Source organism: Ranitomeya imitator, chromosome 4, assembly GCF_032444005.1.
Source record: "Ranitomeya imitator isolate aRanImi1 chromosome 4, aRanImi1.pri, whole genome shotgun sequence".
NCBI lineage: Eukaryota > Metazoa > Chordata > Amphibia > Anura > Dendrobatidae > Ranitomeya > Ranitomeya imitator.
Window position 1 is genome coordinate 451,067,013 of NC_091285.1, and position 27,189 is coordinate 451,094,201.

Sequence of the window (27,189 nt, forward strand, 5' to 3'; positions counted from 1 at the left end):
GCAAAAGGCAGATATGGATGAATGATTATAGAGCTAAAGGGGTATTCCCATCTCCAAGATCCTATCCCATGTGTAGTAGATGTAATATTAGCAAATAACTCCATTTAGAAACTTAGAATAGTTTTGATTCACTGTCTATCCTCATGTGCAGGACCTTGGGTATCCATGGTTACAACCACTAGCTAACTGTCACGAATACCAAAGGTCCTGCAATGCCTGCACATGAGGAAAGACCTAGCTAACCAAAGACCAGTACACAGCAATAACCTCCAATTATAAACTTAGTACACCTACTACATATTGGGATAGGATCTGGGAATGCCCCTTTAAATTTTTATCCAAATATTTGAAGTCAAATGGTGACTACCCGTGTGAATTTTCCCCAGCTATTAACTGTATATGCCTCTGGACTGATTGTAAGAGGCTTTGTTCTGCAGGCAGATGTGTGGAGTAAGCAGATGGGTGAAGTGTTGTTTCTAGTACAGAACACTACAGATCTTTTTTAATTGCTTTAATTGAAAGTCACAACAATTCTTAAATATTTTCTCTTTTAGCCAGTATCACATTCTCAGAATCGTTAGAGAAACTCTCCATACAAGCAGGAGACCTTTCATAATACTGAACATCAATACCATGCAGAAGTCTGCAGCAAAACAAAATTGCACAATTGTTCATAGAGTACAGTAGACAGAACATACAGAATCTGAGCTCTTTTAGCTGAACATTAACTTATGACAGATTAATATATTCTTTTATCAATACCACACAAAAAAAAACAAACACATGATGCATAAATATTTCCTTATTAAACAAGTTACAAAAATACTGTTACTTTTGCTTCATTTCCCCATAAAGTTGCATTATTTGGCAAAAACAGACTTTCCAATGAAAATGTAAAAGTTTGAGACCAGGTTGGAAGACTGACTGCATTTGAGGTGGTGGAATGAGCAGCAGATTAGACGCATGACGAGTTCATAAGGTCAAAAGGCAGGCCTTCTGGAACTGGTACACAAGCAATAGATCTTTACCACACACTTAAATAGTAAATTCATGCCAGTAAAACGCAACATGCAATAAAAGGAAGTTTGTTAGCATTACAGAAATGAACAGGGCATGGCCTGGCTTCAGCCATGCCTTGGCCTACCACAGTTTCAAGAGTCATTAGGTTGCTTCATTTTTGCCAAGTTTAAGCAAGGTACCCAGCCAATTTCTGATATTCCACAGACTTAATACTTCATGTAGGGGGATTGACTTGAAAACTTCATGTTGGGAGATCTGGACCAAACATTCAGAGGTGTATGGAGAAATACAATGTTCAGTGAATACCATTGTTCATGTATGGTACATCACGTCAGAAAAAAAAAAAAAAAAAAGTACACAAGTCATTGAGGGGCTTGGTTGGGCTTCAATCCTATGAATAATAAAAACAAAAAAAAAAAATATAGTATGACATTTTCTAGTGCTTTTTACATACAGAAAATAGTCCATAAAGTGAGCCTTATTTGTTCTCAAGAACCATGCACATAGAGTTTCCCCAAAATCTGTGACATAACATGATATATCAAATTCTTATCCTATGCAGTATTACCTCCTAAACAGCCTTTAGCAGAACTGGCGAGACTTCCATCCTTGCTGGGTTGCTTCAGATGGTGGATACCAACGCATCTGAAAGTTAAAAATATGAGTTTATTGAATGTTGATGTTGAGTGCAATGTCATTTATTCCACCACTATGAATACAGGCTCATCTCCATTTGTCCATGTATTAAACACATTGTTTGTAAGCAGTAAACATGGAAAACAGAAGTTAAGAGTTCAATGGAATAAGTCATTAGAAGAGATAATGGGACACATAGCCAACACATTTGTGCAACATGCGAGTCAACTGCAGTATCCACCATAATTTAGTTTTAGATGCACATGGTAGCACATTCTTAGTTTACAAAGAACAGACTCAAGGCTTATGACTAGTGTCAGTCAAGGTTGCATTTACACTGGCCATAAAAATAAAAATTGGTTGACCTGTATTGTTCTGTGCACATGGAAGTTGTTCAGTTTAGGGTGCATAGGATTTCAGTGTCCAGTTTACACATGTGCCAGTGAGAACATTATTCCAAGAACAATTTTAAGGAAGCTTAGTCACCTGATCTGTGACTCCATTAGGCAAGTTGTTTTTCCCCCCTCAAGTCAGCCCATTTAGACTGCATACCTCGGTTTTCCAATCATTTGCTTATTAGCCAATGTAAATGCATTGTAAAGCTCAGTCTCTCTTGACCCAAATTAGACTTAACTCATCTGTTCAGGTAAATGTAAAAGGTTAAGCATGTGCTTTAGGGCTCTTGGCACAGTCATTTTCTCCCCCCTCATTCATCCAAGAGCACCACTTTAAATTAACATATGAAAAAAGTTGTATGGCTAAGGGCTTGAAATGAGAAGACAGAATATCTAAAGTAGTACTCTCCACCCCCTCCAACGTTCGAAACCTTGTTAGTTCAAAATTAATACCATTTTTTTTTATATGCCTTAGCATTCAGTGGCATGTATAAAATTATACCAATCAGTAGTTTTGACACCTCCCTTCCCACATTCTAGAATAGCCATTCAGCAATTACATAGTCATGGATGAAAATCTTGGCACCCTTGAAACTGTTCCAGAAACCATTTAATTATGGGAGACCTTGAGCAATTTGCAAAAGTGGTCCAAAATTCCAGTTGAGGCATATACAGGTCCTTCTCAAAAAATTAGCATATAGTGTTAAATTTCATTATTTACCATAATGTAATGATTACAATTAAACTTTCATATATTATAGATTCATTATCCACCAACTGAAATTTGTCAGGTCTTTTATTGTTTTAATACTGATGATTTTGGCATACAACTCCTGATAACCCAAAAAACCTGTCTCAATAAATTAGCATATCAAGAAAAGGTTCTCTAAACGACCTATTACCCTAATCTTCTGAATCAACTAATTAACTCTAAACACATGCAAAAGATACCTGAGGTTTTTATAAACTCCCTGCCTGGTTCATTACTCAAAACCCCCATCATGGGTAAGACTAGCGACCTGACAGATGTCAAGAAGGCCATCATTGACACCCTCAAGCAAGAGGGTAAGACCCAGAAAGAAATTTCTCAACAAATAGGCTGTTCCCAGAGTGCTGTATCAAGGCACCTCAATGGTAAGTCTGTTGGAAGGAAACAATGTGGCAGAAAACGCTGTACAACGAGAAGAGGAGACCGGACCCTGAGGAAGATTGTGGAGAAGGACCGATTCCAGACCTTGGGGAACCTGAGGAAGCAGTGGACTGAGTCTGGTGTGGAAACATCCAGAGCCACCGTGCACAGGCGTGTGCAGGAAATGGGCTACAGGTGCCGCATTCCCCAGGTAAAGCCACTTTTGAACCATAAACAGCGGCAGAGGCGCCTGACCTGGGCTACAGAGAAGCAGCACTGGACTGTTGCTAAGTGATCCCAAGTACTTTTTTCTGATGAAAGCAAATTTTGCATGTCATTCGGAAATCAAGGTGCCAGAGTCTGGAGGAAGACTGGGGAGAAGGAAATGCCAAAATGCCTGAAGTCCAGTGTCAAGTACCCACAGTCAGTGATGGTGTGGGGTGCCATGTCAGCTGCTGGTGTTGGTCCACTGTGTTTCATCAAGGGCAGCTTCCATCGGCTGAAATGCTTTATGGAGATGAAGATTTCATTTCTCAGCACGACCTGGCACCTGCTCACAGTGCCAAAACCACTGGTAAATGGTTTACTGACCATGGTATTACTGTGCTCAATTGGCCTGCCAACTCTCCTGACCTGAACCCCATAGAGAATCTGTGGGATATTGTGAAGAGAAAGTTGAGAGACGCAAGACCCAACACTCTGGATGAGCTTAAGGCCGCTATTGAAGCATCCTGGGCCTCCATAACATCTCAGCAGTGTCACAGGCTGATTGCCTCCATGCCACGCCGCATTGAAGCAGTCATTTCTGCCAAAGGATTCCTGACCAAGTATTGAGTGCATAACTGAACATTATTATTTGTTGGTTTTTTGTTTGTTATTAAAAAACACTTTTATTTGATTGGATGGGTGAAATATGCTAATTTATTGAGACAGGTTTGAGTTATCAGGAGTTGTATGCCAAAATCATCAGTATTAAAACAATAAAAGACCTGACAAATTTCAGTTGGTGGATAATGAATCTATAATATATGAAAGTTTAATTGTAATCATTACATTATGGTAAATAATGAAATTTAACACTATATGCTAATTTTTTGAGAAGGACCTGTACAGTACAAAGCTTGCTTATTGTTATAGGAAGAGGTTGCAGTTATTAGGTTGCACACCATTTTGGAATAATAAAGTTAGGGGTGCCGAACAATTTAATATGACCCATTTTTGGAGCTGTGTGAATTTGTCCAATATGCCTTCTGTTTGTTTAATTACACAAAAGGAAACCTGTATAAAAAAAAAAGTCTAATTTAAATATTTCCCCCAGAAAATTATTGCATTTTCTGGAACAATTTCAAGGGTGCCAACAGCCATGACTCTTTAATGTACTACAACACATCAAGTAAAGAGTTGTACAGCCTAAACCAAGGCAAATTTGGACTTGGGATACATTTAATATATGCCCCACATCACAAGTCTTTTAATTAACTGTCAGCAATAGATGCTACAGGAGAATATATATATATATTTTATTTTTTTATTAGAAAATAATTACTGTGGCCATTTAAAATCTGAGAAAGCTAGCAGTAGGCATCTAATTTAATTTGTGTTTTATAGTGAGCACTGACAACTGACTGGCTACAAGAGGTCTGAGTGACTTCTGCATTTGCCTTGCCATCCTTATTCCATATTCCCATTATGGAATTGCTGTGTTTTTCCTACAAGACTACACCAGCAATCTGCTGTGTTTATTGCATTTGCTTCGGATTTTTTTTTGTTTTTTTAGTGTGGATTTAGTTAAATTGTAGAATTGCAGGCTTTCTGCCCTAAAACATTTACAGGGAATCAGATTCAGATTCCAATTCTCATAATCTATCACTTAATGGATTTATCATTATTAGACCAAGCATCACAGTATCAGAACTAAAGGACTAGTAAAGCTGCTGCCAGGTAGTTAAGCATATTCATGTGCCCTTTATAACCCCCCATCCCTCATCGCCGATTGGCAGCTTCCAGCCAATTTACAAAGAAAGCTGCCACAGTATATAGAGCCCAGCTAAATCTGCAGATAAAGGGATTTTATAACAGCAAGTGATACATTACTGGAATAAGGGTCTGTCTACATTATGTAGAGCTCAGATATGGTAGCCAAGAACATGGTGACAGAATTTGGTTAGAGAATCTGCTTTCTCAGGATTAACATGGGAGAGTCTGCCCCAAAACCAGCAGATAATGGCAGAGACAAAAACCTGTGAGAAGAGCACCACCTTGAATGCTGTTGTCAATCTGAATATGGCATTAACAGCATGTTGGTATGGGGTCAGCAATGCAATTGTGTGAGTCTTTTGAAGACAGTGCCAGTAATCATGGAGATCCTTTGATACCACCTCTAGCTGCACTTCAAAAAGGAGACCTTCATTTTTGCCATTTATAGCAATACTAGTATTGATATATACAGCAAGTAGATAATTGCAGTAAAATGCATATGGTACAGCAGTGTCCAGAAAGGGATGATCTGTTTATATCTACCAATTAAGTAAGTATATTTTGAAAACTGAAAATACCAAAATTTAAGTTGTTTGGCTGCTGCAACACAGCAAATGTGTAACAAGTAATATGTCATATCTATCCCAAAATGACAAACTCGCCCCCCCCCCCCCCAAAGAAAAGCAAAAAACCTGGTTTGTAAAATAAGCAATTAAAGATACTACACAGCTACCCATAAGCCATTCTCAGACAGATGTTTTCTGTTCAGTCTGTTTGTGGCAATAGAGGGGGGAAGGGAGGAGATAACATTCCATTACTAAGCAACATCATTTTAGGAGTGAATCTACGTCAAGGGTGAAGCTACAAATTTAGACAATGTACTTGGAGATAAATAGCCAAGGAAAGATCATGCCAAGATCTAGATTTCAAGATAGGAAATGTGGTTTGCTTATTTGTTTTTTATCTACTCATTTATTACATTATATATGCCATAGCTGCAAAGTAATTAGTAAATCCAAACACTTCAAAAGTTTTTGCTAAATTCTACTGACCTACTAGTTCTGACTATCGATTACCTGGGGCCACCAAAGGCTACAGTACACTTACACCAAACCACCACATGCTTATGCAGAAGAGCAGGGAACAGGGCGTTATGCGCTCCTTTAAAATAAGGAGTAGTGTGTACACAGTGGCACCATCAAGTTCCCCCTGTCCCACAGAGTAGAAGTAGCTTGAGGTGACCGTAACTTTCCTTTTGGATTGTCCCTCTAAGCAGTTGGACATTTTAGCATACTAGATGGAAGCCCGATTCTAAAGAATCGGGAGTCTAGAATCCATATATACCGTATATACTCGAGTATAAGCCGACCCGAGTATAAGCCGCCCCCCCCCTAATTTTGCCACAAAAAACTGGGAAAACTTATTGACTCGAGTATAAGCCTAGGGTAGAAAATGCAGCAGCTATCGGTGAATTTCAAAAATAAAAATAGATGCTCCATACCGTTCATTATTGCCCCATAGATGCTCCATATACAACTGTGCTATATAGAATGCTCTGCACTGTTGATTATGGCCCCATAGGTGCTCCTTATAATGTTGTGCCATATATGCTCTGCACCTTTGATTATGGCCCCATAGGTGCTCCTTAGAATGCTGCCCCATATATGCTCTGCACCTTTCATTATGGCCCTATAGGTGCTCCTTAGAATGCTGCTGGTGCTGCCATAAAAAAAAAAAAAAAAAAAAAAAAAAAAAAAAAAGAAATCACATACTCACCTCTCTTCTCAGGACGCCGGCGCTTTCAATAATTACCTGCTCCTCGTGCGGCTCCGTCTCCAGCACTGACGCTCAGCAGAGGGCGCGCACTGACTACGTCACAGCGCCCTCTAACCTGAGCGTCATTGCTAGAGGACGCTGCAGACGGAGCCGCACCGGAGCGAGGAGCAGGTAATTATAGCACTGCGCTCCCCTTACCTGCTGCGGCGCGGTCCCTGCAGTCCCTGGCTTCTCCGGCGCTGCAGCTTCTTCCTGTAATTGAGCGGTCACATGGCACCGATCATTTACAGCAACGAATATGCGGCTCCTCCCCTATGGGGGTGGAGCCGCCTATTCATTTCTGTAATCAGCGGTGCCATGTGACCGCTCAATTACAGGAAGAATCTGCAGCGCCGGAGAAACCAGGGACTGCAGGGGCCGCGCCGCAGCAGTGTGTCACAGTACGGCACGTTTCTGATTGGTCGCTCGCAGCAGGCGGCAACCAATCAGACACTGGACACTGTTGACGTCACTTATCTCCGGACGTTAGCTCCGGACGGAAGTTGCCACAAATGGCAGGAAGTAGAATTCTAGGCAATTATATTATTAGATCTGCAGCAGTGGTCAATTTTTATTTTATTTTTATTTTTTTTTTAATGCAAGGGAAAGATTCAATACCAATTGTTAAAGTGGGGTGTTTTATGAGTGAGCCTAGCCACTCATTTGAGCAACAAACAAGGAGTCAAGTAGAAATCGCTTGTCTGATGTTGCAGAGTACTGTTCAGGGTCAAACAAATGCAGGTTCCTCTGATAGCATCACCATACAGTCACAGAAATGTAACCACCTGTCACAGTATTCTAGTCAATGGACAACTCCACAGGAGATTAAATGCCATTCCTGACACCGAACAGCACATCCCGCAGCAGAGTGGGAAACCTATGCATTCTTGCTGTGGTATACATGCAACTAGAAGAGACCAAATTCTAATGGCTTGTCATGTTCCCCCCTCCCCCCCCCCCCCCCCCCACTTCAGCTATGGGATCCATGTCTGACTTGCAATCACATCTTGCCAACTCACAAGATATCTTAATAAGGTTAGCAAGTAAGAGCATGTGCACACAAGGTCTGATTCTTGTGGTAGTGGTGATTGGTGTGGGGGGGGGCATTCCAATAGCACCCAGATCAGGGGGATCTTCTGTAGGACAGGAAGATCATTCAGGAACTGGGCCTGTAGGGCATTCCAGAGTTTTACAAATAACTTGCTCCTCCATTTCCTAAGAGCAAGCTCATCCTTCAAGGTGTGGAAGGATTTAAAAACCCTGGTTGCATAGACCTGAGCTAGGTAGACCAAACCTACCCTCACAAGGGCCCTCACTCCAGATCAAGTAGTACAGCAAGTCTGAGGGTGTGCGTCCATTCAGGAATACATCCAGATTAGCTGTGGATTGAACGCTGCATCCAGCCGTAGCGTTCAACCCGCATGTTACTGCATAGTGGATGGCATTTTATGAAATCCCTTCTCCACTAAGCGTGGGAACATGCATCCAGTGGCCCTGCGTTAACGGACATGCGGTGCGTCTTTAGAACGCAGCATGTTTGTTTACCTTGTAGCAACGCTCTGTCACCGCAAGGTAAATCACAGGGCCCTATGTATGGGGTGCAGTGAATCACTGCATGTACAGAAGGGGGCGGCGCTTTGGGTGGAGCGGGGTTTCTGCTCCGTCCAAAGCACAGTCTTTATGGAACGTGGACATTCACCCTTGTTGTGCCAGAGGGGAGTGATTGTGCCTGAGAACTGTTTGTGGACCACTGACCTGATCAATACAGCCTGCATTAGGATCAAGAATCAACTACAAACTTGTGTTTGTTTTTTTAACCTCTAACCAAAACACTGCAATGGGTGCGTGATCTTTGGGTTGGGCAATAGCTGTAAGAGCCCTCAGGAGGTCCTCTTTATTCCACCTACATGGGAACAGCTTCAAGGTAATAGTTTAAAGGTCTAGTAAAACTCTCCTCCCATGTATATTGGAGTACCAACATCTCCGGTCTATGAACTAGCCAACTGAAAGAAACTGGAGTGGAGTTTGTTCAATATATGCAAACTTGTATACATTGGATTACTTAAAATTATGCCACAGGTATAAACTATTCTAAGTAATCCAATGTGAGCAATGACTGATTGGCACAAAATTTCCCCATTGTATTAGTATGTACAAGTGAGAATGTAGATTAATGAAGAACAAAAAAAAAACACAATTCAAGAGTTAGACCTGCATAGGGGTTAGATATGAAGTCTACAGGGAGCATACAATTTGTTCATTGATTTTTAGACTTGAGTGTGATTGGAGTACATCCTCCGTTTAGTGCTGTGGATAGGGCACCTTTGTGTCCTACAGATACAAGTGTATGGTCTGCATAGATGCAGAGTTTGTTATACATTAAGGTACCGTCACACTCAGCGATGCTGCAGCGATATAGACAACGAGCCGATCGCTGGAGCGTCGCTGTTTAGGTCGCTGTGAGACATCAAACACAGCAACTCCAGAACGATGCAGGAGCGATCCAGTGACGCAACGGCGACGCACTTCTCGTTCTCGCTGGTTGTTAGCGCCATGTAAAACATTGCTGGCATCGTTGCTTTTGATGTCAAACATTATGATACATGCCGACCTGACGAAATAAAGTTCTGGACTTCTAGCTCTGACCAGCGATGGCACAGCTGGATCCAGATTGCTGCTGTGTGTCAACACAACAAGATCGCTATCCAGGACGCTGCAACATCACGGATTGTTGTTGTTCGTTGCAAAGTTGCTGAGTGACGGTACCTTTAGGCTTTGAGTAAATCCTTGAATCACTGGTGTAGACCAGATAAGGGCCTCCGATGGTTCCAATGCAATAGCATACATCACTGGTGGCAAGGGACATTCATCACATACAAGGGAAAGCAGTCAAATGTGGCCATCAACTTGTATAGATTCCATTAGATGTGTAGTAGCTTTATCCATTTAATAAACACTGGCTCAAAGCCTATGTGATGCATGGTCATCCAGTTGAAGGCCCTGGCTTCTAATGATTTTACGTCCTCCCATCTTAGACAGCCTTCATACCTTTTTAGTATTCTAGATTATCTATTTTCTTGGTATAAGGCAGTTGCCACAATGTACTACGTTGTTAAGGTTCTAGCCAAAATCTTTGCATATAATTTGCTCCAATATGGTGTAAAATACATTTAACTCATTGACCAATAAAAAGATGCATAAACATTCCAGCTTTGGAATACAATGGCCACTAATGAAGCCGGTTGCCACCATGCTATGAATGCATCAGCAAGAATTTTTCTCTTTTTTTTTTTTTTTTTTTTTTTTTTTTAAAAGGACAAGAGCTAAACCTTGCATGTATTGCTTGTAGACATTCCCAGAAGTCAAAGTTTGTTATTGCAGACCTCCCAAACAGGGTTCTTTTTTCTGGTTTCTTAATTTAGGAGGGATATAATAGATGGATTTGTCTACTACAAAATCTAAGTTGGTGGAATATTCTATTGAATTCTATAAATCCTTCTAGAACATGTTTAGGTTCCCCCAAAGCATGTGTCTGTTTTTGTCCCTCAGCAATGAAAGGTAGTGGGGGTGTGGGTGGCTTCATTTGCCACAGGTCTTGGAAATGGAGCTTTTCCCTCAAGGGATGTTGAGTGGAGCATGCACCGAGAAAAGGTCATTTACTTAAAGTGTAAATGTTTCTGCTTTCAACATGTTTAACTTCAAAAGTGTATTCAATGTACAGTGAACATTGCAAGCTTGAACGTTAGCCATACAATTATTGGTCAAATTATATATGCAAGATTGACTGTTCACACCTGACTTTTGTAGTTTTCTCAATTTTAAGGCCACAGATTAATAGATGATTAAATAAACCTTAGGACTTCGGCTTTCTTGTGAAATTGCTCCAAGCAGTCTTGGATTAGTAGGGGAATGTAATGTTTAACTATATAGAACAAATAAGTAAGCCATTTACCTTCACAAGCATTCTGCTTTGATACTCATGCTTCAAATACATAAATGGCCCAATTATTAATGTTATGTGAACAGAACTGTGGGTTTAAATGTTAAGAGTTCTGTTAAAATGTGAGATCTATGCACATACCTCCACCACTCAAATTTAGGTTCCTTGGTTATGAGCACCATTTTAAGTTTTTGGAATTGCTATGATTCTGCATGAAAATGGCAATTGTGGCAACTTCTGAGAGTTGTCATTAAACAGTGTCAAGAGGCATTTACAGTGGCGCGAGGAGGAAGTACTACCACCCATTTCTGAATCCTCATACATAAGGTGGAGACCAAGTTCATTGGTTGACAGTGGGTCATGTGGCCAACATTAGCTACTGTTCCATCATTTTATCTAGGGCACAAAACATTGAGGTCTATGGTGGGTGATGACAATTCAGCCATCTGAAGTGTCAAAAATAAGGTAGGGCTACATCTAGAGTGATAATCACAGTTACACTGCTGCCTATACAAATTTGTAGGGTGGCAGACGTGGACCACCGTCAGTGTACCAATTCAAGGCAAATCAGAACTAAACCAGTGAGGAGTATGTATAAATGGTGTTTGTTATATGAATGTCTAAACAGATCATGCTTTGATTTGTTTAGGACTTAAAGTATGTTTCCACAGGGCGTATTACTTGAGTTTTTGCTGTGGATTGGATGCTCCGTACAGCCACAGCATCCAGATGTTACAGAATAGTGGAGGGGGATTTAATGAAATCCCATCTCCACTATGTGTACAAACACATAGGTGGCAGACCTGCGTAACTGGACATGCGGCGCATCTTTATAGACCACAGCATGTCTATCTTGGAGACGCTCTGTCTCCGCAAGATAAATAACTGTCTGTATAGGATGTGGAATCACCGTGTGTACAAAAAGGGCAGGGCTTTGGGTGGAGCAGGGCATCTCCTGTGTCCAAAGCGCTGCCAATACGCCCAGTGGACACAGCCTTACCCATTTAAGTGTGGTTCCATTAAGGTGGTCATGTAACAGTTACACCATGAAACGAGTGTTTAGCCTTCTAGTTCAGAATGAATCCATTACCTGTGCATGTAGAGCTGCTGCTGCAGCAGCTGCTGCAGGATATGTAAATGCAGCATGGGGGATTGCTGGTGCCAGCTCTGTGGTGTACAGTGGATATGGAGACCAAGCTTCAGGTGAGGCTGGGATTAGTGCAGCACCTGTTAGGTCATCTGTAGATTAAGAAAAAGTGGTTGAGGAGAACAAAATAAAATGCATCAACAAGTTCAAACTAACTTAATAGATGAAAGATGGGTGGGAGAGAGTATAGATTAGTCTCATGGGATAATTCTGTTTTAACAGTTTGCATTTAAAGGAAGTTGTGGAATTAGTGTTTTTTTTTGTCTAAAGTTAACATGCCTCTACACTGAACCTTCTAAGCAAAGCCTAAGCAATTTATCTATATTAGTTTGCCATCTTCAGTATAAAAGAGGTTTAGCAGTTGAAGATTGGTCATGGGATCTGTTAGACTGGTAGCTCTGGTTGCAGGAGTCTTGAGTTGCAACATTTTCAAAGTTTTTTTTTTTTGTTTTTAGTATTTGATTTTAAGATCAGAGCCAAGACCACCTCATTCTCCCAGGGAAGGTCATCAGCACGTAGCAGAGGCTTCAATAGAGAAATGCCATAATGTCTGGGCAACATTCTCTATGGGACCTGTATATGCCTTGTCCTGTTCACGTTTAAGTTACATGTAAAAATGGTCATAAGACCTTAACTTTCAGCATATGTTTAACACAATGTAGCTCTTGGTAAATGCTAATTATTGTCATGTCAGAATGTTCTACTAAAAACACAACTTACCACTAAATTGCAGTCAATTAACAAAATTAGTAAGAACTTACATGGATCTCGTGCAATGAAGTGTGCTCCAAGTGCAGGGTGGAGGTGTGTGGGGTTAGGTGTAGCCATTAATTTGTTCTTAGCCATCTTGGTGTTGGCCTTTGCGAACTCTAGTCTTAAGGTCTGTGGGTTCTCTGGATCAAAACGGATACCCTAAGGAAAGGATCAATGGAAAGTCTCTTGACCTACCCAAGGTTGTAACATTTAACTATGCACTTTATTATAGTCAGAAAAGAAACATCATGCAGCTTCACATTCTTTTCACTCCCCACCTTCCCAGAGCCATAACTTATTTTTCCTGTCAATCTGGCCATGCGAGGGCTTAATTTTTGCAGAACGAGCAGTACTTTTGAACGACATCATTGGTTTTACCTTGTCATGTACTGGAAAACAGGAAAAAAAAAAAATTCCAAGTGCGGTGAAAACAAAAAAAGTACAATCCCACACTTGTTTTTTGCTATGTTCACTAAATGCTAGAACTGACCTGCCATTTTGATTCTCCAGGTCATTACAAGTTCATAGACACCAAACATGTCTAGGTAATTTTTTTTTTTTATTTAAGTGGTGAAATAAATTGCCGAACTTTGTTTAAAAAAAAAAAACAAAAACACAAAACACCACAAATTCTGGCGCTTCGAATTTTCTCGCTACACCGATTAGTGATCAGGTTAACTTTTATTGATCAGGTGATTCTGAACATGGCGATACCAAATGTGCATATTTTATTTTGATTGTTTTGTTTTATTTTGAATGGGGCGATTTAAAAAAAAAAAAAAAAAAAAAAAACACACAAAAAAAATATAAGTTTAAGTTTTGTTTTTTTAACTTTTGCCAGGCTTCAATAGCCTCCATGGGAGGCTAGAAGCTGGCACAACTCAATCACCTCTACTACATAGGAGCGAAGCTCAGATAGCAATGCAACAATTCTACTACATGGGAGCTATGAGCGCCGACCACAGGTGGCGCTCATAGCAATCCGGAATCAACTATAGAAGTCTCAAGGAGACCTATGGATGTCATGCCGATGCATTGCTGACCCCCGATCACGTGACTGGGTTCAGCAATGCTCATTTCTGGCTGGATGGCCAGAAGCGCTAAATAACACTGCCAGCGGCATTTAACTAGTTAATAGTGGCGGGTGAATCGCAATTCCACCTGCCGCTATTGTGGGCACATGTCAGTTGTTCATAAGAGCTGACATGACCTGGCTTTGATGTGGGTTCACTGCCGGAGCCTGCATTAAAGCAGGGGATCTGACCTTGGGCGTACGATCCCATCCTAGGTTAGAAAGGGGTTAAACTCATGCTGCTGAAAAATTCTGCACAACGCAAGAAAGCGTGTGGATTTTAAATCTGCATGCTCATTATGTGGATTTTTAACCTACTCAAAGCTTGGTTAATTGAGAGGGCTAAAATCTGAAAAGAAATCTACATGTGAATTTGTGACCAAATCAGCAGTGCAAATTTTCTGCAACTTAAACAGAGCATTAAAGTGTCAATTTATGAGGGGCTTCCACTAGCACAATTTTCAGACATCACAGAAATGATCTAGTTCACAACCCAGTTAGAGATAAGCGAGTCTTAGCATTTATGGCCTATGCTGTGATTATGTGGCATTTGTGAATAAACTAAGGACATGAGTTGACAGTGTTACATTCAAAAGTTGTCATTTAAGTGGAGAAAAGACTACGTACGTTTAAGGCATTCTTTGCAGCTTCTGCACCAGCCCTATTATCAAAGGTGACAAATCCTACAGGCTAGAGAAACAAGAATATGTAAAACATTGATGCAAGACCATAAACATTTCACGCCCACTGAGCTAAAAGTTACCTGTTTTGATGTGAGCTTGATCAGTGATCCTTCATAACCCTAAAAAGCAGGAGACAAATTAAAAAGACTTGGCATCAGAAAATGGAAAAGCTTTGTGTAATTGCGGCATTGGGAAGTGATGTGCTGGACACTAGGAAAGGGTAGATCTGCATGACTAATCAGGGACAGCAGTGACAAGCTGCAGAGGGAGTGTATCTGCACCCTCTGCCATGAGGTGGTGCTGTGGTCCCAAGTAGCAGAATTGAAGTGGTACCCATAACTTCCCAGCAGTGCCTAAGGCTGTGCTCTGTCAGTGTGGAAATTTGTGCTTACGCTGTGCAATTTGACTGATGAGATAAGAAGAAATTAACAAGGACATACAAAACTTTAAAATGCCACAATAGACACAAGTCTGAGAGCGTTACCTACAGTACTTAGTGTCAATCTAGCAACAATCAAGTCCATTTTAAAGTGTAAAATCCAAGTCAATTTTTGCCCATCATTTGATTCATGTATAGTGGCAGAGTGGTGGAATCTGAAATGGTACCTTTCACTGTAGTAAGACCCCCAGTTCAGGCAAAGAAGGGAAGAGAAAAATAAACCAGTTACCTCTTTTAGAACTAAGGGATGGTAGCCATCTAGCATTTAATGCACTGGGAAACAACCCCATGCTGTATTATAGGTCATTGACGTTTGATCAAATTGCAAGTAGTCCTTTTGTAAATTGGATAGGCAAAGCTCTGACATGTAGCTTACTTTTCATTGATCTATTGAAGCTTCTTTTTTAGTTTTCAAAGGAAATCTTTCAGCTAGAACACACCACCTGCTTTGAGGACACTTTCATAGTGCTGGAGCATCTAAGTGTAGGGATGCAATTGTCTCCATGTCAATGAAACCGTGTCCACTGCCCAGCTGATAGGTTCCCTTTGTTTATAGAATCACATTAACGGTGTTACAATGCACTTAAGTCTCCAAATCAGTTTGACAATTTTTATTTATATAGCGCCAACATATTCCGCAGTGCTTTACAACTTAGAGGGGACTTGTACAGACAATAGACATTACAGCATAACAGATCACAGTTCAAAACAGATACCAGGAGGAATGAGGGCCCTGCTCGCAAGCTTACAAACTGAGGAGAAGGGGAGACACGAGAGGTGGATGGTAACAATTGCTATAGTTATTCGGACCAGCCATAGTGTAAGGCTCGGGTGTTCATGTAAAGCTGCATGAACCAGTTAACTGCCTAAGTATGTAGCAGTACAGACAGAGGGCTATTAACTGCATAAAGTGTATGAGAACATGATGCGAGGAACCGGATTATGGTTTTTGTTTCTTTTGTTGTTTTTCTTGAATGGGCCACACAGGGATAGTTAGGTTAATGCATTGAGGCGGTAGGCCAGTCTGAACAAATGAGTTTTTAGGGCACGCTTAAAACTGTGGGGATTGGGGATTAATCGTATTAACCTAGGTAGTGCATTCCAAAGGATCGGCGCAGCATGTGTAAAGTCTTGGAGACGGGAGTAGGAGGTTCTGATTGAGGATGCTAACCTCAGGTCATTAGCAGAGTGGAGGGCACGGGTAGGGTGGAAGACCGACCAGAGAGGAGATGTAGGGTGGTGCTGAGCCATGGAGTGCTTTGTGGATGAGGGTAGTAGTTTTGTACTGGATTCTGGAGTGGATGGGTAGCCAGTGTAATGACTGGCACAAGGTAGAGGCATCGGTGTAACGGTTGGTGAGGAATATGATCCTGGCTGCAGCATTCAGGACAGATTGGAGCGGGGAGAGTTTGGCAAGAGGGAGGCCAATTAGTAGAGAGTTACAATAGTCCAGACGAGAATGAATAAGTGAGACAGTAAGAGTTTTGCAGAGTCGAAAGTAAGAAAAAGGGCGAATTCTATAAATGTTTTTGAGGTGCAGATAAGAGCGAGCGAGCCAGTGTTTGGATGTGGAGGGTGAATGAAAGCTCGGAATCAAGGATGACCCCAAGGCAGCGGGCATGTTGCTTTGAAGTAATGGTGGAACCGCACACGGAGATGGCAATGTCAGGCAAAGGTAGGTTAGAGGGAGAAAACACGAGGAGTTCAGTTTTTGACAGGTTTAGTTTCAGACAGAGGGAGGACATGATGTTAGAGACAGCGGTAAGACAATCACTGTTTACTAAAAAGGCAGGCGTGATATCAGGAGAAGAAGTGTATAATTGGGTGTCGTCAGCATATAGATGGTACTGGAAACCAAATCTACTGATTGTTTGTCCAATAGGGGCAGTATACAACGAGAAGAGGAGGGGGCCTAGGACTGATCCTTAAGGAACCCCAACAGTAAGGGGAAGGTGAGCGGAGGAGGAACCAGCAAAACATACAGTGAAGGATCGGTCAGAGAGATAGGAGGAGAACCAGGAGAGAACGGTGTCCTTGAGGCCGATGGAGCGGAGCATAGTGAGGAGGAGCTGATGATCCACAGTATCGAATGCTGCAGAGAGATCCAAGAGAATTAGCATGGAGTAGTGACCATTAGATTTAGCTGTTAGTAGGTCATTAGAGACTTTAGTGAGGGCAGTTTCAGTAGAGTGTAAAGAGCGGAAGCCAGATTGAAGAGGGTTGAGAAGAGAGTTATCTGAGAGATAGCGGGTAAGACGGGAGTGGACCAGGCGTTCGAGGAGTTTAGAGATGAAGGGAAGATTGGAGACAGGTCTATAATTAGCGGCACAGTTTTGGTCGAGGGATGTTTAAGTAATGGATGTATGATGGCATGCTTAAATGAGGGAAAAATACCGGAAGTGAGGGAAAGGTTGAATATTTTTGTTAGGCGAGCGGTGACAGCTGGGGAAAGGGACTGGAGGAGATGTGACAGAATGGGGTCACTGGTGCAAGTAGTCAGGCAAGAAGATGCAAGGAGCCTGATTACTTCTTCTGTAACTGGTTCAAAGTCAGAGAGAACTAGATGCAGTGGGGGAGGGAGGACAGTGCATGGTATGAAGAGATTGGGATATTATTTCCTGTCGAATGTGGTCAATTTTTTCTTTAAAGTAATTGGCCAGATCATCAGCACGGAGAACCGTGGTTGGGGCCTGCACTCTTGGGTTGAGTAGGGACTGGAAAGTGTCAAAGAGACGTTTAGGGTTATTTGACAGTGAGGTGATGAGGGTTTTGAAATAGGTTTGTTTGGAGAGGTGAAGGGCAGAGTTGTATGTTTTTAGCATGAACTTATAATGGATGAAATCTTCGGGTAGATTAGATTTTCTCCAGACGTTCGGCGCACCTGGAGCACCGCTGCAGGAAACGTGTTTGCAGCATGTGCCACGGTTGTCGCCATCTGTGCTGAGTTGTTTTATGTATAGGAGGTGCAGCTTCATCCAGGGCACTTTGCAGGGTTTCTATGTAATGCTTCAGAGCAGAGTCAGGACATGAGATGAAGATTGGGGCCAATGAGGACTGCAAGTTCTTCATAAGTTTCTGGGTGTTAATGGCCTGTATGTTTCTATAAGTGTGGAAAGTGGGGGTGACCTGAGCGGGATGGCAGTTCTTGATAGAGAATGAAAGAAAGTTGTGGTCAGAGAGCGGGAGAGGGGAGTTTGTGAAATCATCCATTGAGCAAAGCCGGGAGAAGACCAAGTCAAGGGAGTTTCCATCTTCATGTTTTGGAGAGTTAGTATGCTGCGAGAGGCCGAAAGAGGAGGTTAGAGATAAAAAGGTGAGAAGCAGGTGGGGAGAGGGGAGAAGCAATGGGGATATTGAAATCACCCATAAGGGTGGGGGTGTCACAGGAGAGAAAGTGTGGAAGCCAGGTGGCAAAGTGATCCAGGAGCTGATGAGAGGGTCCAGGAGGACGATACACCACCGCCACTCGCATGGAGAAGGGGGATGTAGAGTCTGACAGCAGGGACCTCAAAGGAAGGGAAGACAAGTGAGGGTACTTGGGGGATAACTTGGAAAGTACATTTGGGTGAAAGGAGCAGACCAACGCCTCCACCTGCTCTGTTGTCTGATCTTGGGGTATGAGAAAAAAAAAAAAATGTAGTCCACCAAATGAAAGAGCAGCAGCAGCGGTGGTGTCTGACTGCTGGATCCAGGTTTCAGTAAGAGCCAGGAGATTAAGAGAATTAGAAAGGAAGAAGTCATGAATGAAGGAGAGTTTATTACAGAGCGAGAATTCCAAAGGGCACAATTGAAAGAGAAGGCATGCATGGAATATTAATAAGGTTAGAGGGGTTTCTGGGTGTAGGAATTGGGAGGTTTGACTGGCTATAACATGGGGTGCCGGGGTTTGGAGAGATGTCTCCAGCGACTGGGAGAAGGAGGATAGAAAGAGTGAGCAGATGGTTAAGTGATTTGTTAGAGTCTTGTGTTGGATGGTGGGACTGAATGGATCTGTGCTGTTAAGCAATGTGAACAGAGCACGAGTGCTATACATAGGAGGGGCAAGGACAGAGGGGCCGATATGGAAGGAGTGTAGAGAGTTAATGCAAGGGCGGTGAATGTGAGTGAATGCAGCAGTCAGGATATATAATATACAGATACATATGGTGAGTATTTGTTCTGTTTGAAGGGAATAGTGAATATATTTAGTTTTTCTTACCTGTCTCCTGCCCTGTCTAACTTATGTTATAACTGCCGAATACTGAGAAAAAAAGTACTTTGAATAAAAATAAATGAATAGTGCATGAATGCACCCCTGCATGAATGAGTCCCCAAGCTATGTCTACATTTATAGAAGGCTAGCTCTTAGATCTCACTTTTCTCCCCCTCTCGTTAACAATCAATCTAACTCAGTTGAGACAGCAGGACAATAAAAGTGATCAGATAAACAAATGTCCAGGTCTACATGGATCATAAACCCCTTTGAAACAGTTATGTGATCTCTCTGCGTAAGGACAAGCAGAAGTGAGTTAAATATCTATAAACACAAACAATTGCATAATAGGATGACTAACATATATACCGTAGATATATGATAGAATGACTCAGATACCATTCAGGCTGCTGGCTGTCAGGGAGTGGAGCAATAGACATGCAGGATATTTCAGTTTGATCATTTCATACCAGCCTTTAAGTTAAAAGAGTTATCAAAGCAAACCTACTTTAAAAATAAGCAATCTATTGCTGTAATACCAGTCACCCAACAGTAGATTCACTTCCTACCTTAAATGGACGGAATAGCAAGTAAAGTTCCCTGGGTTTGATATCTATTGGAAGGCCACTGACGAAGAGTGTTCGGACCTGTGGATAGAAAGTGGGTGGCGTAAAGACAAAAACCGATGCATAACATACAATTGATACATACATGCTAGCCACCTTAGGGAGAGACCCAAGTTGGGCTAAATGTAGCGGGACGAAAGAGACCGAAAAGCCCTCTACTTAAAGGAAATACATAGTGGATGCTTTCCTGAAACGGAAAGTACTTGCAAGCAGCATAATACAAAGAATAGCAGGTTTACCCAGAATCCTTTGCAGTAGGCGCAGCTATGCAATTATAACATAACAATTATAACATAACATACAATTGTAAATACAAGTAGCCCTTGGTCACTTAAAGGACCTGCACCAGGTCAAAGCCACTGTTTGCTCTCATTGTATTTGTTGCTTTGCCAGATTTCATTTGCTATTCATAAGTGCCATAAGATGTCAGTAATATATATTTCTTTAGAGTGGTCTTTATCAAGGAGCCATGCTCACAGGGTAATGCAGAGCAGCCAAGGAAGCCATGTAAGCACTGCCCTCTTGATGAAGACCATAAAAATTGAATCCACCATATAATTCCATAGATATGTGAACACCCCACTCCAAAAGACTGGGGACCAGCAAGAGCAAATTTTGGTCTCTTTAATGGGTTGTGCATTAGAAACAAAGTGCTACAGCCAGTCTATGGTTTGTGTGAGCTACTGCCCCATTTCCATGGAGCAGAGCAAGATAAGTGATCAAGAAAGCAGCCATTTTTTTCCCCGGACAATACTAAAGGCAGGAACTGGCTAGCAACATTAGTATCAGCATCTTAATTTAGGATACATGAGCCATAAAGTAGTTTTGGATTTAAAGTAATGATTAACCAAGTGTTACATTACACCAGACATTGCCTACAGCAGAGCTTATTAAACAGGCTGGCCTTGCCAATGAGGGCCTCAATTGGTGTACAGTTGCTGGAAAGGCAGATTTCACTGACGTGACCAAATGCTTTACAGTTTATGGGTATAGAAAGTACAACATGAGTCAACTGTATTAATTTAAAATTTGAGCTCAGGAGACAGATTAACATTTGCATTTCCATCTTCAGTGGAATTCAAGCCAGTCATTTTGGTCTTACTGGTAAGGCTTCAATAGCCACAGAAAGTTTGAGTAGCTGTAGTTTACAGTATTCACAACTGGGGCCACGTTCACATGTTCAGTATTTCGCATCAGTCTTTGTAAGGCAAAACCAGGAGTGGGTGAGAAATCCAGGAGTGGTGATGTGTTTCTATTACACTTTTCCTCGGATTGTTCCACCCTGATTTTGGCTTACAAATACTAATGTAAAATACTGAATTAACATGGCTTAGATCAGAATTTTGTTTCAGACAAAAAACATGATTAAGGGGGAATGTGTCACTTTAAAATGCATTAAAGCCAAATAACCTGCTTTAATTAAAAAAAACTTGCAAGTTATCTAGCACAAAGTTATATATTTATGTTAACCATTAGATTAAAATTTTAGGAGAGGGTAATATAATGGTCAATTGAAAAGATTGCAATAATTAACATGTTTATACACAACAGGACCCAGGAATAGTGCAGCAATAAGACAAGTGACATGAAACAGATCAATGTGGGAAGGGGTGAAAAGTCAGGCAGTATATTTTGGAGCAGTTCATAGGCAAGGAGTGATTGTTACAGTGAGTGAGACCTCAGTAATCTTGAAAGCTGCTATAACCATCTTTTCAGTTAGACATAAGAGTATCAACTACTGAAGACTTGTAATTATGTAAAGAATTGGAAAAAAAAAAATATTAAAATTTGCAAGTTTCACACTTGCCTAAAACGGCATCATTAATTCTATATATTGCCCCATAGACATTTACAGGTAACATTTTGATAAGCAAGTTAAGGGTTAAAAAGTGTTCTTTTCATACTACACAATGGTCTTAAGTGTAGGTCATATGCAGTATTTGCCTTTGGAGGTGGGCAAGCAAACAGCCTACATCTTTGCCAGCAGATGGCTGTATTTACCACCACTCATTCTGTGCCAGTAGCATTCACAGCATGCCAGCAAGTTGGGCACAAAACAGTGCCCATCAATGGTAAATGACACGATTGTCAGGTCTGCTGAAGCCCAGAATGCTTACCATGACAGTACTCCTGTAAAAGCCAGCTCATAGCTGGTGTTCATAAGAGACTTTTTTCCCCTGAAAATCAAACACCTACCACACATTTGGCATTGCTATGTTTGTGACAACCAGGACCCTGGGGCATCACAGTGGCATTGCTTTCCTCATGGGGAGAGTGATGTCACGTTTGGAAGCGATGGAAGATTCCATTTAACATTTAATTAGCATACACCATTCTGACTTCAGGCCAGAAGGGGGAGCTCTACACCCAAAATCAGGGGAGCTGCTCTTTGGTGAGGAGGAGTTAGTTGCTAGGCAGTTGGGAAGATTTAGTCAGTTGGTGCTGAGGGAACTGAAGGACCTGGTACAGAGTACCCCATTGCCCTTACGCGGGGGCGCTACACTCCCATAGTTTTGCCCTGCATCTGAGAGTTCTCACTGAAGAACGCCATTCTACTTTAAGAACAGGAGAGCTCATTGACCCACGGAGGGGCTCCACTCATGATCTACAAGGTACTGTTCCCTGGGGAAAAGTTTGTGTGACCAATTAGGGACTCCAAGGATGGATATCCCACTGCTGAATGGGGTATGCTGCCTATTTGACTGACATTCATTCACTTTTATGACAAAAAACCCCAACATTGAATTGGGACTAATTATTTAGCACTTTTATCTATATTAAATTATTCCCTATTGTATAAATGACATTAAATTATCTATTTTCTCTAAATCTTGTGCTATAGGGATGAGTTTCCATTACTTTGGTTACCATTAGTATTATCCCATTCCTACTAACTGTTTTGAGTGCAAATTCTTTCTAATACTATATTTTGATTTATTGACAGTTGGTGGCTGTTTTGTATTTGCTGCTGAAACTCGTGCACTTTAGCGCCACTGATTTTATGTATAATATTTATATATTAAGCAGTGATTACAAAACATTGCATCTACTCTACAATGATATCAATAAAACAATGGCTGTGCAGAGAACGAGCCCTCGACTTTATATTCCAAAAATTCAAGATGTTACAGCTCAATTTTTTTGATTAATCTTTAGGAATTGTAAGTAAAATAACCAAGCATGTTTAGCATCTAATTTTAATGACCTGGAGAATCATTAAATCATTTTTACCTCAAAATGAATGCTCAAATAAAGCTGAAGACTCCTAGACAGTTGCATAATCGCACTGTAGTTTAATACTTTTACCCCTGAATTCCAGTATGTCACATGACCAAATGGATTTTGTTAAAGTTACAACTAGTTCTGCAAAAAAAAAAAAAAAAAAAAAAAACAGCCATGTTGACAGACAGAAATTAAGTCTTTGAATAAGAGGAAAAAATAAATAAAAAAAACACCCAGTTAACCCCTTCCCGACCCATGACGCCACGTAGGCGTCATGAAAGTCGGTGCCATTCCGACCCATGACGCCTATGTGGCGTCATGGAAAGATCGCGTCCCTGCAGGCCGGGTGAAAGGGTTAACTCCCATTTCACCCGATCTGCAGGGACAGGGGGAGTGGTAGTTTAGCCCGGGGGGGTGGCTTCACCCCCTCGTGGCTACGATCGCTCTGATTGGCAGTTTCACTTTCAACAGCCAATCAGAGCGATTTGTAATATTTCACCTATTATAACGGGTGAAATATTACAATCCAGCCATGGCCGATGCTGAAATATCATCGGCCATGGCTGGAAATACTAATGTGCCCCCACCCCACCGATCGCCCCCCCCAGCCCCCCGATCTGGCCGGTACACTGCTCCGGCTCCCCTCCGTCCAGTGCGCCGCTCCCCCCCCCCGTGCTCCAATCACCCCCCCGTGCTCCGATCCACCCCCCCTGCACTCCGATCCACCCCCCCGGTGCTCCGTTCCACCCCCCCGTACTCCGACTCCCCCCCCCCCCCCGTGCTCCGATCCCCCCCCCCCCCCCCGTGGTCCCCCCCACCCCATCATACTTACCGATCCAGCCAGGGTCCCGTCCGTCTTCTCCCTGGGCGCCGCCATCTTCCAAAATGGCGGGCGCATGCGCAGTGCACCCGCCGAATCTGCCGGCCGGCAGATTCGTTCCAAAGTGCATTTTGATCACCGAGATATAATCTCTGTGATCAAAATAAAAAAAATAATAAATGACCCCCCCCCCCCTTTGTCACCCCCATAGGTAGGGACAATAAAAAAATAAAGACTTTTTTTTTCCACTAATGTTAGAATAGGGTTAGGGTTAGGGGTAGGGCTAGGGTTTCGGTATGTGCACACGTATTCTGTTCCTCTGCAGATTTTTCCGCAGAGGATTTGATAAATCCGCAGTGCTAAACCGCTGCGGATTTATGGCGGATTTACCGCGTTTTTTTCTGCGCATTTCACTGCGGTTTTACAACTGCGATTTTCTATTGGAGCAGTTGTAAAACCGCTGCGGAATCCGCACAAAGAAGTGACATGCTGCGGAATGTAAACCGCTGCGTTTCCGTGCAGTTTTTCCGCAGCATGTGTACAGCGATTTTTGTTTCCCGTAGGTTTACATTGAACTGTAAATTCTTTGCATTCTTTGCGTCTGGAGGAGAGAAGGTTTTTCCACCAACATAGAAGAGGATTCTTTACTGTTAGGGCAGTGAGAATCTGGAATTGCTTGCCTGAGGAGGTGGTGATGGCGAACTCAGTCGAGGGGTTCAAGAGAGGCCTGGATGTCTTCCTGGAGCAGAACAATATTGTATCATACAATTATTAGGTTCTGTAGAAGGACGTAGATCTGGGGATTTATTATGATGGAATATAGGCTGAACTGGATGGACAAATGTCTTTTTTCGGCCTTACTAACTATGTTACTATGTTACTATGTTACTATGTTACTATGTTACTATGTTACTATGTTACTATGTTACTATGTTACTATGTTACTATGTTACTATGTTACTATGGGAAACTGCTGCGGATCCGCAGCGTTTTCCGCAGCGTGTGCACATACCTTTAGAATTAGGCTATGTGCACACTGTGCGGATTTGGCTGCGGATTGGCTGCTGCGGATTCGCAGCAGTGTTCCATCAGGTTTACAGTACCATGTAAACATATGAAAAACCAAATCCGCTGTGCCCATGGTGCGGAAAATACCGCGCGGAAACGCTGCGTTGTATTTTCCGCAGCATGTCAATTCTTTGTGCGGATTCCGCAGCGTTTTACACCTGTTCCTCAATAGGAATCCGCAGGTGAAATCCGCACAAAAAACACTGGAAATCCGCGGAAAATCCGCAGGTAAAACGCAGTGCCTTTTACCCGTGGATTTTTCAAAAATGGTGCGGAAATATCTCACACGAATCCGCAACGTGGGCACATAGCCTTAGGGTTAGGGTTGGAATTAGGGTTGTGGTTAGGGGTGTGTTGCGGTTAGGGTTGTGATTAGGGTTATGGCTACAGTTGGGATTAGGGTTAGGGGTGTGTTGGGGTTAGTGTTGGAGGTAGAATTGAGGGGTTACCACTGTTTAGGCACATCAGGGGTCTCCAAACGCAACATGGCGCCACCATTGATTCCAGCCAATCTCGTATTCAAAAAGTCAAATGGTGCTCCCTCACTTCCGAGCCCTGACGTGTGCCCAAACAGTGGTTTACCCCCACATATGGGGTACCAGCATACTCAGGACAAACTGCGCAACAATTACTGGGGTCCAATTTCTCCTGTTACCCTTGTGAATCTAAAAAAATGCTTGCTAAAACAATTTTTGAGGAAAGAAAAATGATTTTTTATTTTCACGGCTCTGCGTTGTAAACGTCTGTGAAGCACTTGGGGGTTCAAAGTGCTCACCACATATCTAGATAAGTTCCTTGGGGGGTCTAATTTCTAAAATGGGGTCACTTGTGGGGGTTTCTACTGTTTAGACACACCAGGGGCTCTGCAAACGCAACGTGACGCCCACAGAGCATTCCATCAAAGTCTGCATTTCAAAACGTCACTACTTCACTTCCGAGCCTCGGCATGTGCCCAAACAGTGGTTTACCCCCACATATGGGGTATCAGCGTACTCAGGAGAAACTGGACAACAACTTTTGGGGTCCAATTTCTTCTGTTACCCTTGGGAAAATTAAAAAATTCTGGGCTAAATAATTAAATTCTGGGCTAAATAATTATTTTTGAGGAAAGAAAACGTATTTATTATTTTCACGGCTCTGCATTATAAACTTCTATGAAGCACTTGGGGGTTCAAAGTGCTCAACACACATCTAGATTAGTTCCTTTGGGGGTCTAGTTTCCAAAATGGTGTCATTTCTGGGGGATCTCCAATGTTTAGGCACACAGGGGCTCTCCAAACGTGACATGGTGTCCGCTAATGATTGGAGCTAATTTTCCATTTAAAAAGCCAAATGGCGTGCCATCCCTTCCGAGCCCTGCCGTGCGCCCAAACAGTGGTTTACCCCCACATATGGGGTATCAGCGTACTCAGGACAAACTGGACAACAATATTTGGGGTCCAATTTCTCCCATTATCCTTGGCAAAATAGGAAATTCCAGGCTAAAAAAATCATTTTTGAGGAAAGAAAAATTATTTTTTGTTTTCATGGCTCTGCGTTATAAACTTCTGTGAAGCACCTGGGGGTTTAAAGTGCTCAATATGCATCTAAATTAGTTCCTTGGGGGGTCTAGTTTCCAAAATGGGGTCACTTGTGGGGGAGCGCCAATGTTTAGGCACACAGGAGCTCTCCAAACGCGACATGGTGTCCGCTAACGATGGAAATAATTTTTCATTCAAAAAGTCAAATGGCGCTCCTTCCCTTCCGAGCCTTACCATGTGCCCAAACAGTGGTTTACCCCCACATGTGAGATATTGGTGTACTCAGGAGAAATTGCCCAACACATTTTAGGATCCATTTTATCCTGTTGCCCATGTGAAAATGAAAAAATTGAGGCTAAAAGAATTTTTTTGTGAAAAAAAAGTACTTTCATTTTTACGGATTAATTTGTGAAGCACCTGGGGGTTCAAAGTGCTCACTATGCATCTAGATAAGTTCCTTGGGGCGTCTAGTTTCCAAAATGGGGTCACTTGTGGGGGAGCTCCAATTTTTAGGCACACGGGGGCTCTCCAAACGTGACATGGTGTCCGCTAAAGAGTGGAGCCAATTTTTGATTCAAAAAGTCAAATGGCGCTCCTTCCCTTCCAAGCCCTGCCGTGCGCCCAAACAGTGGTTTACCCCCACATATGAGGTATCAGCGTACTCAGGACAAATTGGACAACAACTTTCGTGGTTCAGTTTCTCCTTTTACCATTGGGAAAATAAAAAAAATTGTT

At 42.2% G+C, this 27,189-nt stretch overlaps 1 protein-coding gene across 1 annotated transcript in view; it reads right to left on the reverse strand.

Annotated features, from left to right (window-relative positions):
* Positions 1-496: 496 nt before the first annotated feature.
* Positions 497-27,189, reverse strand: part of RBPMS2 (RNA binding protein, mRNA processing factor 2) — a 68,072-nt gene continuing 41,379 nt past the window's right edge. The window contains exons 2-8 of the mRNA XM_069765752.1: positions 19,768-19,845; positions 14,648-14,686; positions 14,512-14,574; positions 12,821-12,971; positions 12,003-12,151; positions 1,589-1,665; positions 497-1,411 (exon numbers count right to left, since the gene is read on the reverse strand). Of these exons, the coding sequence (XP_069621853.1) occupies positions 1,603-1,665; positions 12,003-12,151; positions 12,821-12,971; positions 14,512-14,574; positions 14,648-14,686; positions 19,768-19,845 (543 nt within the window). The 3' untranslated portion in view covers positions 497-1,411; positions 1,589-1,602. The remainder of the gene's footprint in view (positions 1,412-1,588; positions 1,666-12,002; positions 12,152-12,820; positions 12,972-14,511; positions 14,575-14,647; positions 14,687-19,767; positions 19,846-27,189) is intronic.